General features: G+C 35.5%; 1 protein-coding gene across 1 annotated transcript in view; it reads left to right on the forward strand.

Moving 5' to 3' along the window:
- The first annotated feature begins 480 nt into the window (after positions 1 to 480).
- LOC138423741 (TAF5-like RNA polymerase II p300/CBP-associated factor-associated factor 65 kDa subunit 5L) overlaps positions 481 to 15,687 on the forward strand; it is a 120,859-nt gene continuing 105,652 nt past the window's right edge. The window contains 2 exon segments of the mRNA XM_069560036.1: positions 481 to 553; positions 1,584 to 1,711. Coding sequence (XP_069416137.1) covers positions 481 to 553; positions 1,584 to 1,711 — 201 coding nt within the window.

A 15,687-nucleotide genomic window follows, 5' to 3' on the forward strand; every position in this document is an offset into this window, starting at 1 on the left:
GGTAGTTTGAACATTCTTTGACATTGCCTTTCTTTGGGATTGGAATAAAAACTGACCTTTTCCAGTCCTGTGGCCACTGCCGAATTTCCAAATTTGCTGTTATATTGAGTGCAGCACCTTAACAGCATTATCTTTTAGGAACTGAGATAGCTCAGCTGGTATTCCATCACTTCTACTAGCTTTGTTCATAGTGATAATTCCTAAGCCCCGCTTGACTTCACACTCCAGGATATCTGGCTCCAGGTGAGTAATCACACCATTGTGGTTATCTTGGTCATTAAAACCTTTTTCATATAGTTCTCCTGTGTATTTTTGCCACCTCTTCTTAATATCTTCTGCTTCTGTTTGGTCCATACCATTTCTGTCCTTTATTGTGCCCATCTTGGCATGAAATATTCCCTTGGTCCCTCTTATTTTACAGAGAACTAACCAAACTGATCATATGGATCACAGCCTTATCTAAATCAATGATTATGAGGCATGCCGTGTAGGGCCATCCAAGACAGATGGGTCATGGTAGAGATCTCTGACAAAACACGATCCACTGGAGAAGGTAATAGCAAACTACTTCAGTATTCTTGCCTTGAGAACCTCATGAATAGTATGAAAAGGCAGAAAGATTTGACACTGAGAGATGAACTCCCCAGGTCGATAGGTGCTCAATATGCTACTGGAGATCAGTGGAATAGCTTCAGAAAGAATGAAGAGGCTGAACCAAAGTGAAAACAATGCCAAGCTGTGGATGTGACTGGTGATGGAAGCAACGTCTGATGCTGTAAAGAACACTATTGCATAGGAACATGGAATGTTAGATCCATGAATCAAGGTAAACTGGAAGTGGTCAAACAGGAGATGTCAAGGGTGAATACCTACATTTTTGTAATCAGTGAACTAAAATGGATTGGAATGGGCGATTTTAATTCAGATGACCATTATATCTACTACTGTGGGCAAGAATCCCTTAGAAGAAATAGAGTACCCCTCATAGACAACAAGAGTCCAAAATGCAGTACTTAGGTACAATCTCAAAAATGACAGAATGATCTCTGTTCATTTCCAAGACACACCATTAAGTTTCAGAGTAATCCAAGTTTATGCTCTAACCACTAATGCTGAAGAAGCTGAAGTTTAGCAGTTCTATGAAGACCTACAAGACCTTCTAAAAGTCACACCAAAAAAAAGATGTCCTTTTCATCACAGGAGACTGGAATGCAAAAATAGGAAGTCAATAGATACCTGGAGTAACAGGCAAGTTTGGACTTGGAGTACAAAAAGAAGCAGGGTAAAGGCTAACAGAGTTCTGTCAAAAGAATACACTGGTCTTAGCAAACACCCTCTTCCAACAACAGAAGAAATGACTCTACACATGGACCTCACCATGTCGATACTGAAATCAGACTGATTATATTCTTTGCAACTGAATATGGAGAAGCTCTATACAGTCAACAAAAACAAATCTGGACCTGATTGTGGCTCAGATCATGAACTCCTTATTGCAAAATTCAGACTTAAATTCAAGAGAGTAGGGAAAATCACTAGACCATTCAGGAATGACCTAAATCTAATCCCTTATGATTATACAGTGGAAGTGACAAGTAGATTCATGGGATTAGATCTGATAAGAGTGCCTGAAGAACTATGGATGGAGGTTTGTAAAATTTCACAGGAGGTGGTTACCAAAACCATCCCCAAGAAAAAGAAATGCAAGAAGGTAAGGTGCTTGTCTAAGGAAGCCTTAAAAATAGCTGAGAAAAGAAGAGAAGCAAAACGCAAAGGAGAAAAGGAAAGACACATCCATGTGAATGCAGAGTTCCAAGGAATAGCAAGGAGCAATGTTAAATATGATTATAATATCAAGTTCTAACATCAGAGGTTATTGTTTTAAAAATATTATGGGGCATAAAACAATTGAGTAATCCAAAATGGAAACAAAGGCACATTTTTAAGGAAAAAGAAACAATAAAATAAGAGTGTTAGTGGGGAAAAGGATACATCTAATTTTTCATTTTCATTAAAAGAACATAGTTTACCTTTTATATTTAGAAAAATATGAACTAACATTCTTGGTAAGCTTAGTAATCATAGACAAAATTAGTATAGATGATTATCTTGAAAATACTGACGTGGGGGAGTGAAGATCAAAGAAAGTTGAAGAAACTTCCCATTAAAAATAATGATTACATGTGTACACCCATGGCAGATTCATGCTGATGTCAATACAATATTGTAAAGTAATTAGCCTCCAATTAAAATAAATAAATTTAAATTTAAAAAAATAAATAAATAAAAATGATTAAAAAAACTCAACTTATTTTCTCCAAAAGACTAAAAAGCAAAGTTAAAAGTACAGTAAGAAAATAGTTGACATATAAGAGAATATTACAGAGGTAATAATAAATAAAATACTAGCATTATGAAGAAAAGTTCTAATAACCCATTCAAAACAAATAAAAAGATAAAACTAAAAACTAAATGCTTTGTACAGGACTCACACAGAAACCACATTGTAAAAAGAAAAAAAAGTTTTTAAATGAGCAAAGTTTAGAAGAAAATGTAAACAGAAAATAAGGAGCTCCACAGTATTATTACAAAGATGATATTATCAGGAGTCATTAACCAGAAAACAAGTTTTTGCCTATTTACATTTACAAGGTGCCATTTTATTACAATGGCAATAAAAGCAACAGACAATCACATGCCAAATAACACACAACAAAAAGGCAAATTTACTATCAGAAATACGAAGAAAATGATCTGAAACAAACTTATACTGGGAGATGTGGATACAGATTTTAGATATTTCAAAAATATAGCAAATTGAAGACATGATAAATAGAAAACATAAGTTGACTTAATATATATTAATTTTTCTTACTACTCTATAAAAATAATGGCTAAGATTGCCTGAAGGCTTATTCCATGAGTTTTTACATGGGTTTTCAAGATAACGTTCATAACTACTTGAGGTATTATTTCTATTATATTTATTTGACCCATGAAAAATCAAACAACAACAACAAAAAAAAAACCTGATGTTGGATATCAGTTATTTTTCCTGTATCACGTAACTAATAAATTCAATAGTGATATTCAAACTTGGGTCTGTCTATTCTAGAAGCCATGGTCCCAAATTTGATCACAAAGTATAAATTACATAAGAAAGTCTGGATGAACATATTAGAAATAAAGAAAAGTAAAACATGGTAACTTTATTCTAGACCAAAAATTTTAACGTTCTAACCATTTAAAGAAAAATTTTCAATTATCTAACAAATCAATAGGATATTAAACTTACATCTCCAGACAGGGCTAAACTGACCAAAAAATATTTTGACCAAAACTATACACAGAATATAAATTTCTTAATATTGAATACATTAATAATTTAGAAAGACTACATGAATCAAGTATTTAACTACAAATCTTGTAAAGTATCTACAAAGAAAGCATAGGGTAAAGGGATATTTTAATTAAGAAAATAAAGGAAAACTTACTAACTTTCGATTACCACATAAAAGAAAGTAAGCCTTTACATCCTTAATTATTTCAGTAAAATTGCAGTTAAAATTCTAATTGAAAACTTTGGATACATGGACAAAACAAATCTGAAGTTCTTTCAGATGAATAAATAATGAAAAATATGCAGCAGTTTATTGAAAAAAAGATAAACTAGCACTTTGCACTCATCTCACATGCCAGTAAAGTAACACCCAAAATTCTCCAAGCCAGGATTCAGCAATACGTGAACCGTGAACTTCGAGATGTTCAAGCTGGTTTTAGAAATGGCAGAGGAACCAGAGATCAAATTGCCAACATCCGCTGGACCATGGAAAAAGCAAGAGAGTTCCAGAAAAACATCTATTTCTGCTTTATTGACTATGCCAAAGCCTTTGACTGTGTAGATCACAATAAACTGTGGAAAATTCTGAAAGAGATGGGAATACCAGACCACCTAACCTGCCTCTTGAGAAACCTATATGCAGGTCAGGAAGCAACAGTTAGAACTGGACATGGAACAACAGACTGGTTCCAAATAGGAAAAGGAGTACGTCAAGGCTGTATATTGTCACCCTGCTTATTTAACTTCTATGCAGAGTACATCATGAGAAACGCTGGGCTGGAGGAAGCAAAAGCTGGAATCAAGATTGCTGGAAGAAATATCAATAACCTCAGATATGCAGATGACACCACCCTTATGGCAGAAAGTGAAGAGGAACTAAAAAGCCTCTTGATGAAAGTGAAAGAGGAGAGTGAAAAAGTTGGCTTAAAGCTCAACATTCAGAAAACGAAGATCATGGCATCTGGTCCCACTTCATGGCAAATAGATGGGGAAACAGTGGAAACAGTGTCAGACTTTATTCTTTTGGGCTCCAAAATCACTGCAGATGGTGACTGCAGCCACGAAATTAAAAGACGCTTACTCCTTGGAAGAAAAGTTATGGCCAACCTAGATACTATATTCAAAAGCCGAGACATTACTTTGCTGACTAAGGTCCGTCTAGTCAAGGCTATGGTTTTTCCTGTGGTCATGTATGGATGTGAGAGTTGGACTGTGAAGAAGGCTGAGCACCGAAGAATTGATGCGTTTGACTGTGGTGTTGGAGAAGACTCTTGAGAGTCCCTTGGATGGCAAAGAGATCCAACCAATCCATTCTGAAGGAGATCAGTCCTGAGATTTCTTTGGAAGGAATGGTGCTAAAGCTGAAACTCCAGTACTTTGGCCACCACATGTGAAGAGTTGACTCATTGGAAAAGACTCTGATGCTAGGAGGGACTGTGGGCAGGAGGGGAAGGGGACAACAGAGGATGAGATGGCTGGATGGCATCACCGACTCAATGGACATGAGTTTGTTAAACTCCGGGAGATGGTGATGGACAGGGAAGCCTGGTGTGCTGTGATTCATGGGGTCACAGAGAGTCGGACACGACTGAGCGACTGAACTAAACTGAACATTTCTTAAGCATACTACAATGTTATCAAATTCTCATACTTCAGTAATAGTTCAAGAGTAAACATTTTGCACCATGGAAAAAACAACCCTGAAGTATATCAAGCAAATATGGGGAACTAATGTGTAATAAAAAGGGCACACAAAAAATCCGAAGAAATTTAGATTAATCAATAAATATAATAATTTTTCTTCAGGTAATTTTATTTACATTTTTATGTATTCTAATAATTAACTGATACTAAATTTTTAAAATACTGGAAAATAAATTCCCGTTTATAATAGCATTGGAACTATTCATTCTACTATATAAATGTATGCATATTATATATAATTTATATTTATATATAGAATCTAAAGGTTATTTATTTGTTGTTGTTATTAGGTCACTCAGTCATGTCTCACTCTGCAATCCCATGGACTGCAGCACACCATGCTTCCTTGTCCTTAACTATCTCCTGGAGTTTGCTTAAACTTATGTCCATTTAGTTTACTTATTAACCAGTCAAAAAATAATGAGCTCTCCCACAGAGCAGAAACAGGCAAATAACATAGATAGAATGCAAGAAATAAAATATACTAATGGTTAATTGATTTAAAAGAGAATTTTAATATTACTGGTAATTTTTAAATCCATATTCAAATACTGAAACTTTATGCTTCAGTTAAAGGCTAGGAAGACTGTTATCATCCAGTTGATAATATGCAGTCTAATGACAACTTTAAGTAGGTAAATTGCTACCGTATGCATGGAGATCCATTTTGTGATACATACCACAACTGAAAGTATGCATATTTTGATGTAGTAATTGCACTTACATAAATTCCTTCTAAGAAAGAAACAACACTAGTCTTTCACAAAATTTTTCGGAGTGTAAAATTGAGGAAACATTCTTTAACTTAAATAACGAGACTATCATAACTCTGTTTTCAAACCTGACAAGGGCATTTCAAAATGGAAAAAGCTCCTAATGAATCATCATAAAATACATTCAATAAAACAAACAAACAAACAAAAATTGGTAAAATAAACCCAGCTATACATAGGAGACAAATATATAAAACCAAGAGTTGAGCATTTTCTTGGATCACCAGATTGGTTTAACAGTTTAAAACTAGTCAGTACAATTGACATGAACATGATGTTAAAAAAAATAAATATTATCATAAATGAATGATAGTCACGTAGTTGTGTCAGACTCTTTGTGATGCTATGGACTGTAGCCTGCTCCTCTGTCCATGGAGATGGCCAGAATACTGGATTAGGTAGCTGTTCTCTTTTTCAGCGGATGTTCCCAATCCAGGGATTGAACCCAAGTATGTCTTGCATTACAGGTGGATTCTTAACTATCTGAGCCACCAGGGAAGCCCCAGAATACTGGAGTGGGTTCCCTTCTCCAGGGGAACTTCCCAACCCAGGAATTGAACCAGCATCTCTTGCATTGCAGGCAGATTCTTTACCAGCTGAGTTACCAGGGGAGCCCCACTATTATCAATGGTCACTCAAAAATGCAATAAAGTATTAGATAAAAGTTATAATCTATTCATTTAAAAAATCATATGCAATTTGGGGACATCCTATGTCTGATTTAGACTTCCTAAATCCTAGAAGGTGTGTGTGGAGGTTGGGGGGAAAATAAAACTTGTAAATGGATTTAAAAATGTATACTGACATGAAAAATTAAACAGGATCATAATGAAGGACAAAAACAAAATGTTCTACCACAAAGCAAGACGTTACAAAATTTCAGTAAGTTAGTACAGTGTTGGAAATATATAAATACTGAGTAAAATAAATTGAACAGAAAAGAATGCTCACTCTAAAATTTCATTTATACTAATTTCAGAAAATAAGCAAAACTCTAGTTGGTATATATGCAGAAAACACTTTCTACTAAAACAAAATCTCTTATTAAGGTCAGGAGACAATGTCTAGTTTTACATGTCTCCTTAATGTTGACTGTTTTAGTAACATACAAGATGATCATCCCTTCCTGTCAAAAGTAGTCTTAAGGTAGCCATATAAACTCTGTAACTCACATGTAATGTATATAAAGGTGGCAAGTGCCTCAAACAGTTCTGTAAAGGTTGCCTCATGCAGAGACAAGGGTGGAAACAGAATATATTAAAACTGATAGATCAGGAGTAGGAAAAACAGATGTCTCTTTTCCTCCCACGTTATCCATCTTAGTAAGCATAGTCTCAAAATATGAAGGGTAGGAGAAGGGATAATCACAATAGTGATTTTCCTACTTTTAAAAGCATGTGCCAAGAATTGTGCTAGGACCTTTAGACACATGATTGATTGGATTTGCTGCTCACAACAATATATGTGATAGCTGCTATTACACTGTCAGTTGAGGGAACAGGCCAGGGAAGGTAGATTTCACACTTTCCCACTTCTCCCAAGGAAGGCCTTTGCATTGTTTTATGTAGTTGAGTGAGCTCCTTAACCAGGCTGAAACTGACCTATCCACTTTCCTTTGAGTAACTGATAGATTTACTATGTCATGAGTGGGAATTTTCTCAATGTATTATCCCTAATCGTACTATAGATTTTCACTATGAATTAATTACCCACCTAAAACAATTTTAAAATTTCCTTCTATGCTTGGAAAAAAAGATCCAATATTTAGAATAAAAATAACTAAAATCAATGTGCAATTTTTCTCTTTAATTATAGTTCCTTAAAAGTTTTCTTTGGATACTAAGTAATGAGAGTTTCAGTACCAAAGAGGAAAGTGCATGTATTTTCTGTAGCCCTTTGATGATCAGGAGATACTGAAATTGTCTCTACATTTGCTATGGTGTCGGTTGCATCATGGGTCATGTTACCTTACTTGTAGGCATAATTGTGACAGGAAACATCATCAGTTTAATTATAGGGAAGAGGTTGCTCATATTAAAAGGAGTAATTCATCAGGGGCTTTTGTAAAAACAAAAGATAATTTAATTTCATAAGACTATTTCAGTCTTACTATAAATCTTGTTTTTCCAAAGTTTTTACCTTTGTGCGTGGTAACTCACATGCACTCAAAGATTTAGTCATAATCTATTATTTACAACTTTGTCTTATTCTCTAATCAGCTGCTCAAGCACTATAAAATCAAACAGCTTGAGATTAACATTCAGAAAAGCTTTACTCAAATGCCATATTATAGTTTAGCTATTTATCCATAATCAAATTTATAATAATTAGATAACATGCATAAGGATTTAAAATTCATCTTTTAAGTAACCTTATTTATACATTCATAATTATATTATATGCCAATGATTATTAGAATTTTATATATTGAGAATGAATAATAGATTAAAGGTAGACTTTTATCTTTTCCTTGGTTATTCAATCTCACTAATTATACATTTAATAATGATCAATTATAAGTTAATGTACATAATTGTTTTATTGAATCTAAATCATAGTTAAACGTTTATTTAATAATCTACATTAGTTTTGCCCTTTACTATTTCACAGTTAATTAGAGTTGCATTCACACACCTAAAATGTTAGGTTTAAAACTCTCTCTTACTTTTTCTCTTTCTACTTCTTTGTCTTGAATCTAAAGTAAAAAAAATCGGTTTATTCTAACAAAACAAATTCGTGGAGAATCATATTTTATATTTTAAATAACTGCACCTATTTTCTTTATTGGTTTGTTGTTTGAGTATTTATGTGTTAAAGACAGATGATTTGCACTTTTTTACATGAAGTGACAAAATCATAACTTGAAGAAAAACAGCTAAATTTAAGTTAGCAAAGTCTCAGTCTTATTTTAATATATTTACATCAACATCTCATTTAATCTTCAAACAACCCTTTAAGGGAAGAGGAAATGAAAGCAAGGAGAAGTTAATTAGATTTTCCCAAAGATCCCCTGGAAATGGCAACTCACTCCAGAATACTTGCCTGGAAAATCCCATGGACAGAGGAATCTGGCGGCTACAACCACAGGTTGCAAAGGAGTCGAAAACAACTTAGTGAGTAAACAATAACAGCAACAGAGTCAAACAGATAGTGAGCAGGAGAAGCAAACATCTGGACCGTGGCACTAACACTCTTGATCACTATTTTTTCCCCATGGTACTCCTTGTGCTCAGTTTCAACTTATACGTGCTTAAAGCCTGAGAGATGCAAGTGCAACTCTGTAAGTTGTCACCTCCATGCAATATTTTCCCATTGAAAAGCTATGACTATATTTCTTGTTACATAACACATATTTCTAATTGATAAATCAAAGGAAGATTTCCCGCTTATTATGCCACGATTTTATTTTCATGGGCTCCAAGATCACTACAGACAGTGACTGCAGCCCTGAAATTAAAAGACACTTCCTCCTTGGAAAGAAAGCTATGAAAAAACCTCCACAGCATATTAAAAAGGAGATGCATCATTCTGCCAACAAAGGTCCACATAATCAAAGCTATGGTTTTCGTAGTAGTCATGTACAGATATGAGAGTTGGACCATAAAGAAAGCTGAGGGCCAAAGAATTGATGCTTTTGAATTGTGGTGCTAGAGAAGACTCTTGATAGTTCCTTGGACTGCAAGAAGATCAAATAAGTCAATCCTAAAGGAAATCAACCCTGAATAATCATTGATGCTGAATGATTCAGTTCAGTTCAGTCGCTCAGTCATGTCCAACTCTTTGTGATCCCATGAACCAAGCGCAGCACGCCGGGCACCAGGCCTCCCTGTCTATCACCAACTCCCAGAGTCTACCCAAACCCATGTCCATTGAGATGGTGATACCATCCAGACATCTCATCTTCTGCGTCCCCTTCTCCTCCTGCCCTCAATCCCTCCAAGCATCAGACTCTTTTCCAATAAGTCAGCTCTTCGCATCAAGTGGCCAATGTATTGGAGTTTCAGCTTCAACATCTGTCCTTCCAATGAACACCCAGGACTGATCTCCCTTAGGATGGACTGGTTGGATCTCCTTGCAGTCCAAGGGACTCTCAAGAGTCTTCTCCAACACCACAGTTCAAAAGCATCAATTCTTTGGCACTCAGCTTTCTCACAGTCCAACTCTCACATCCATACATGACCACTGGAAAAACCATAGCATTGACTAGACAGACCTTTGTTGACAAAGTAATGTCTCTGTTTTTTAATATGCTATCTATATGCAGGTTAGGAAGCAACAGTTAGAACTGGACATGGAAAAACAGACTGGTTCCAAATAGGAAAAAGAATACGTCAAGGCTGTATATTGTCACCCTGCTTACTTAACTTCTGTGGAGAGTACATCATGAGAAATGCTGGGCTGGAAGAAGCACAAGCTGGAATCAAGATTGCTGGAAGAAATATCAATAACCTCAGATATGCAGATGACACCACCTTTATGGCAGAAAGTGAAGAGGAACTAAAGAGCCTCTTGATGAAAGTGAAAGAGGAGAGTGAAAAAGTTGCCTTAAAGTTCAACATTCAGAAAATGAAGATCATGGCATCTGGTTCCATCACTTCATGGGAAATAGGTGGGGAAACAGTGGAAACAGTGTCAGACTTTATTTGAGGGGGGCTCCAAAATCACTGCAGATGGTGACTGCAGCCATGAAATTAAAAGACACTTGCTCCTTGGAAGGAAAGTTATGACCAACCTTGATAGTATATTGAAAAGCAGAGACATTACTTTGCCAACAAAGGTCCATCTAGTCAAGGCTATGGTTGTTCCTGTGGTCATGTATGGATGTGAGAGTTGGACTGTGAAGAAGGCTGAGCACCGAAGAATTGATGCTTTTGAGCTGTGGTGTTGGAGAAGACTCTTGAGAGTCCCTTGGACTGCAAGGAGATCCAACCAGTCCATTCTGAAGGAGATCATCCCTGGGATTTCTTTGGAAGGAATGATGCTAAAGCTGAAACTCCAGTACTTTGGCCACCTCATGCAAAGAGTTGACTCAATGGAAAAGACTGATGCTAGGAGGGATTGGGGGCAGGAGAAGGGGATGGCAGAGGATGAGATGACTGGATGGCATCACTGACTTGATGGCCATGAGTCTGAGTGAACTCCGGAGTTGGTGATGGACAGAGAGGCCTGGTGTGCTGTGATTCATGGGGTCACAAAGAGTCGGACACAACTGAGTGACTGAACTGAACTGAGGTTGGTCAAAACTTTCCTTCCAAAGAGTAAGCATCTTTTAATTTCATGGCTGCAATCACCATCTGTAGTCATTTTGGAGCCCCAAAAAATAAAGTCTGACACTGTTTCCACTGTTTCCCCATCTATTTGCCATGAAGTGATGGGACCAGATGCCATGATCATCATTTTCTGAATGTTGAGCTTTAAGCCAACTTTTTCACTCTCCTCTTTCACTTTCATCAAGAGGCATTTTAGTTCTTCTTCACCCTCTGCCATAAGGGTGGTGTCATCTGCATATCTGAGGTGATTGATATTTCTCCCAGCAATCTTGGTTCCAGCTTGTGCTTCCTCCAGCCCAGTGTTTCTCATGATGTACTCTGCATACAAGTTAAATAAGAAGGGTGATAATATACAGCCTTGACATACTCCTTTTCCTATTTGGAACCAGTCTGTTGTTTCATGTCTAGTTCTAACTGTTGCTTCCTAACCTGCACATAGGTTTCTCAAGAGGCAGGTCAGGTGGTCTGTATTCCCATCTCTTTCAGAATTTTCCAGTTTATTGTGATCCACACCGTCAAAGGCTTTGGCATAGTCAATAAAACAGAAATAGATGTTTTTCTGGAACTTTCTTGCTTTTTTGATGATCCAGCAGATGTCAACAATTTGATCTCTGGTTCCTCTGCCTTTTCTAAAACCAGCTTGAACATCTGGAAGTTCATGGTTCATGTATTGCTGAATGATTAACTGATGTTAAAGCTGAAACTCCAATACTTTAGCCACCTGATGCAAAGAGCTGACGCATTAGAAAAGACCCTGATGCTGGGAATGATTGAAGGCAAAAGGAGAAGGAGGCAGGGATGGTCAGATATCATCGCCAACTCAGTGGACAAGAATCTGAGCAAACTCTGGGAGATAGCGGAGGACAGAGGAATCTGGCGGCTTGCAGTCCCTAGGATCACAAAGAGTCAAGCAACTTAGTCACTGAACAACAACAAACCATGTATGATTCTTGAATTCTATGTATATTTTTCACTACAAGCTCATTGTAGTTGTGCTTTTATTTCACTTCAAATAAAATTAGTAGTCCAAAACAAATGTGTTTTAAATGACTGAAGCAGATATCAAGGTAAGAATGGATTAAGACAATGACAACCCCGATAAAACTGAGGAGGAATTTTAAATGTTTTGATATCATGTGTGTGTGTCTGTGTGTGTGTAAGGACACTTTGGAAGAGAAATGGAAATAATTCTTTCATGCTTTGAAAGTAACTAATTTACACACAATTTTTGTAGTTATTCAGTAAAATACAAGACACTGAAGTAGCCCTTAAGAAAATCATTTTTGCAAAACTATGAAAAAGTCATTATTTTTGAGTGTTTTTTATTTCCAAATAGTGTTTGAATACTTTGCATGCATTCTCATTTAAATAATCTTCCTACTAACCCAGTGAAATAAGTATTATGTGAATTTAAAGATGAGAAATCTGAGACTCAAAAAAGTTCAAATGTAATAGTGAGAAAGTACCATGCCCTATCTGCCTTTTCTCACTTTCTCTTTTAAGAATTTTACAGTAATTTTAATATTATAATGTTCACAATCAGAGGGTCACATTCCTGTTTCATTGCCTTTATACTAAATACGCCATTTTTATGTACTGAATAACCCATCCAAGTAAGTATCCATTTAATACAAAGCATCTTTTCAGTTCAGAGAGAATAGTCACTAATCTGCTAAGGCAGAAAAAGACATGTAATCCCTTAATATTTGAACACAGATGATTACTGAAACCAAACTTTCATGAGTGAGTTACAATATTGGTCTCCAAAACCGATTATCATTTTAAATAATTTTTGGAATGGTGTCCTAATTTTTAATTATATATACAGTATTTTGTAATATGGATATATAGAATCCAAATGTTATTAACCATTTTCTTAAGCTTTTACATTTAAAAATTGGCCTCTGAGTCAAGCTGGCTGATTACAGTTAAGCTTTAACACTCAAATGTATGCATTTTAAAACTTTCTGAATTGCAATTAATTGCACTTTTAAAAAGCATCCAAAAAAACAAAAAGTGTAATTTGAGTCATTTCATACCAGTGTTTACATGTAACAGAATCATTCAATATAAGGGGAAACATTTTTATACTCAACATGTCTGGATTTATGATAACAGCTCCCTTCAAAGCAATGCCTTCCAAAGGTCTCCAGACTTGACATAAAATGAATTCAGTTCACCACATCAGGCCCAGTGACCCGGCCCCCAATGAGATCCATTGACTCATTTTGCTTCCTTGCTTAATATCTTCTCTTGGTGGCAGACTGGAGAGATGGTATCTGGAAGGTGATTTGGTGAAAACGGTGGTAATTTAGCAGCAATCTTTGTGGCTACTATACCCCAGTGGGAGTCATTCCGTTCCCTAGTAAGTAAGAGCTTTGATCAAACATCTAAGTAGGGAGGCTTATGTGCTCAACATGGAGTTAAGTTGAAGAAATGGGTAAAACACACAGAGCTTATCCCAACCTAACAGGCAACACTCTGCACAAGATGTGATGTGGGTACACATTGGAACACGGAACCGTGGCGAGGGTTTAGATTAAATCACATCTGCAGCTGCCATCAGTATTCTTTCTGTGCGCTGTCTCCCTATTTGGGCTAAAGCTTATAAACAGACATGAGCACAGAATGATGGGTGAGACAAGTGATAAACAGAGACAGAGAAAATGACACTAAGCTCTCTTTCCTGCCTTCTCTCATTGTTCTTAGTCAAAAAGCAGAAATACGTTGACATCCAGAGCCTTATGACGGGATATTCACATATTTGTTTGTGATTCTGATAACTTTTAAAATATTGTTTTGGAGAGTAAATGAGAAAAACATTTCTCTTAATCTATCTATCTTAGCATGTAGAGAAAAAAAACTATAAAACATGCTGAATGTAAAATCACAATCAATAAAACCTGATTGCATGATTTCATAATTTTTTTTACACAGACTTTAATGAGCATATACTGAGTGTCATTTTGGTTTCCCTCATCAGATTGAAAACTCATTAGAACAAAAAGATAAAACGAGGAGGTGGATTTACAGTGGATCTAAAGAAACTTAAGTTTCAGGCCAAACTTTTTATGTGATCATTTCTATTTATAAATATTGCAAAAGAAATTTATATTGTAATTGGCTATCATTTCTCAGTACTTTCTCCCACTGTTGTCTCCCCATAGCTCTGAAGCACTAAGGTGACTGTGGGTTTCTCGAAGATCTGACTAAAAGATATCTGAGTCATGAATTTATTCAGATTTAGTCTAATGGGATATATGTTCTTGTCTAGGTATCAGTGTCCCGTTCCTGAAAGGCTTCCACGGATATTTCTATATTTCATTTTTTATCCCATCGTGCTTTATATCATAAAGTTCAGTCCAGAGGATCTATCTTTATGTGAATATGTCTTACAATACCTAAAATATTTAGCCACAAGTGCACAAGGTTTGAAGAATACAAACCTATGAGAACTTGTTTCAAACAGTAAACATTTAAAACTGTAAGCCAAAGATTTTTTTTCTTCTGAATGCATACTCAGAACAAAATTTCTATTCTGTCAGTTATGTAATCGAGAACACAGTGTATATAATTATAAATGCTGTAAATTTTTTCTTTCTGTTCTGAGTGAGATCATCACAAAATGAAATGTATCTGAATCCCTGTGTTTGTAGGCTGTATATCTGTAACAGTACCTTTATGAGGAAATCTCTAAAAACAATGCATGAGTTTTTTTTTCCCATTTTGACCACAGCATTAAAATTACCTATTGTTTTTAGGTAAACAACCTATTGTTGTTTAAATAGGTAAATCTGAAAGGAATTTTCTAAAACATGAAGCAAACAAACAAATTGTTCATCAAACATACTAAAGGAAACTATGGGTTAGCTTTTTATTTTCACTGCAGAAAATTACAAAATTATTTCTAATGAAGAAACTATTAGAAATATTCAGCCCAAAATGGAGAAAAAGCATATTATAAACTTGTGCCAGAAGATAAGCTAATAAAAATGTTCTGCTGTTGGCTTGATTTTATAATATCTGTGATATTTCTCAGCTTTGTAAAATTCAAAATTTGTCATGGTTTCTTTTTACACATGAAACAAATATTCACTTTTGCACCTATTGTGCAATCATAATTTTAGATTCTAATGTTAAAGATAGTTTTCCAAGTCTTAGAAGCTGAAAACTCCATAAAACCTGTGTAAATCCCTGGAAGCAAAAATTTTAAGATTCTCAATTCTGTATCACTGAGACACTCACAAAGCAATATCCCTAAGATTACCATGTCTAGAAGGCATGTGCTTTTAAAGGACTCATCTTTTTATAATGCAAATTCTATTACCAGGGTTTCTAATAAACAACCATACTCAAATCCTACTGGTCCCCAGACATCTCTAAGGTCTTTGTTTGGTCAAATTTCTTTTACCCGTAAATATTAAGTTGTGGCTCAACTTCCAACCAAGATCACAGATAACAAGACTAAAAACAATCCATTAACATGTTTCAAAAAAAAAACCACATTGACATGTTTCTGAAAAGAAGAAATGAAGTTTTTATGACTATCCATTTACTCAGTATAGCTTGAGTGATATTTAATTATTTTAGAAATATCTAT

This window comes from Ovis canadensis, chromosome 18 (assembly GCF_042477335.2).
Source record: "Ovis canadensis isolate MfBH-ARS-UI-01 breed Bighorn chromosome 18, ARS-UI_OviCan_v2, whole genome shotgun sequence".
Lineage (NCBI taxonomy): Eukaryota > Metazoa > Chordata > Mammalia > Artiodactyla > Bovidae > Ovis > Ovis canadensis.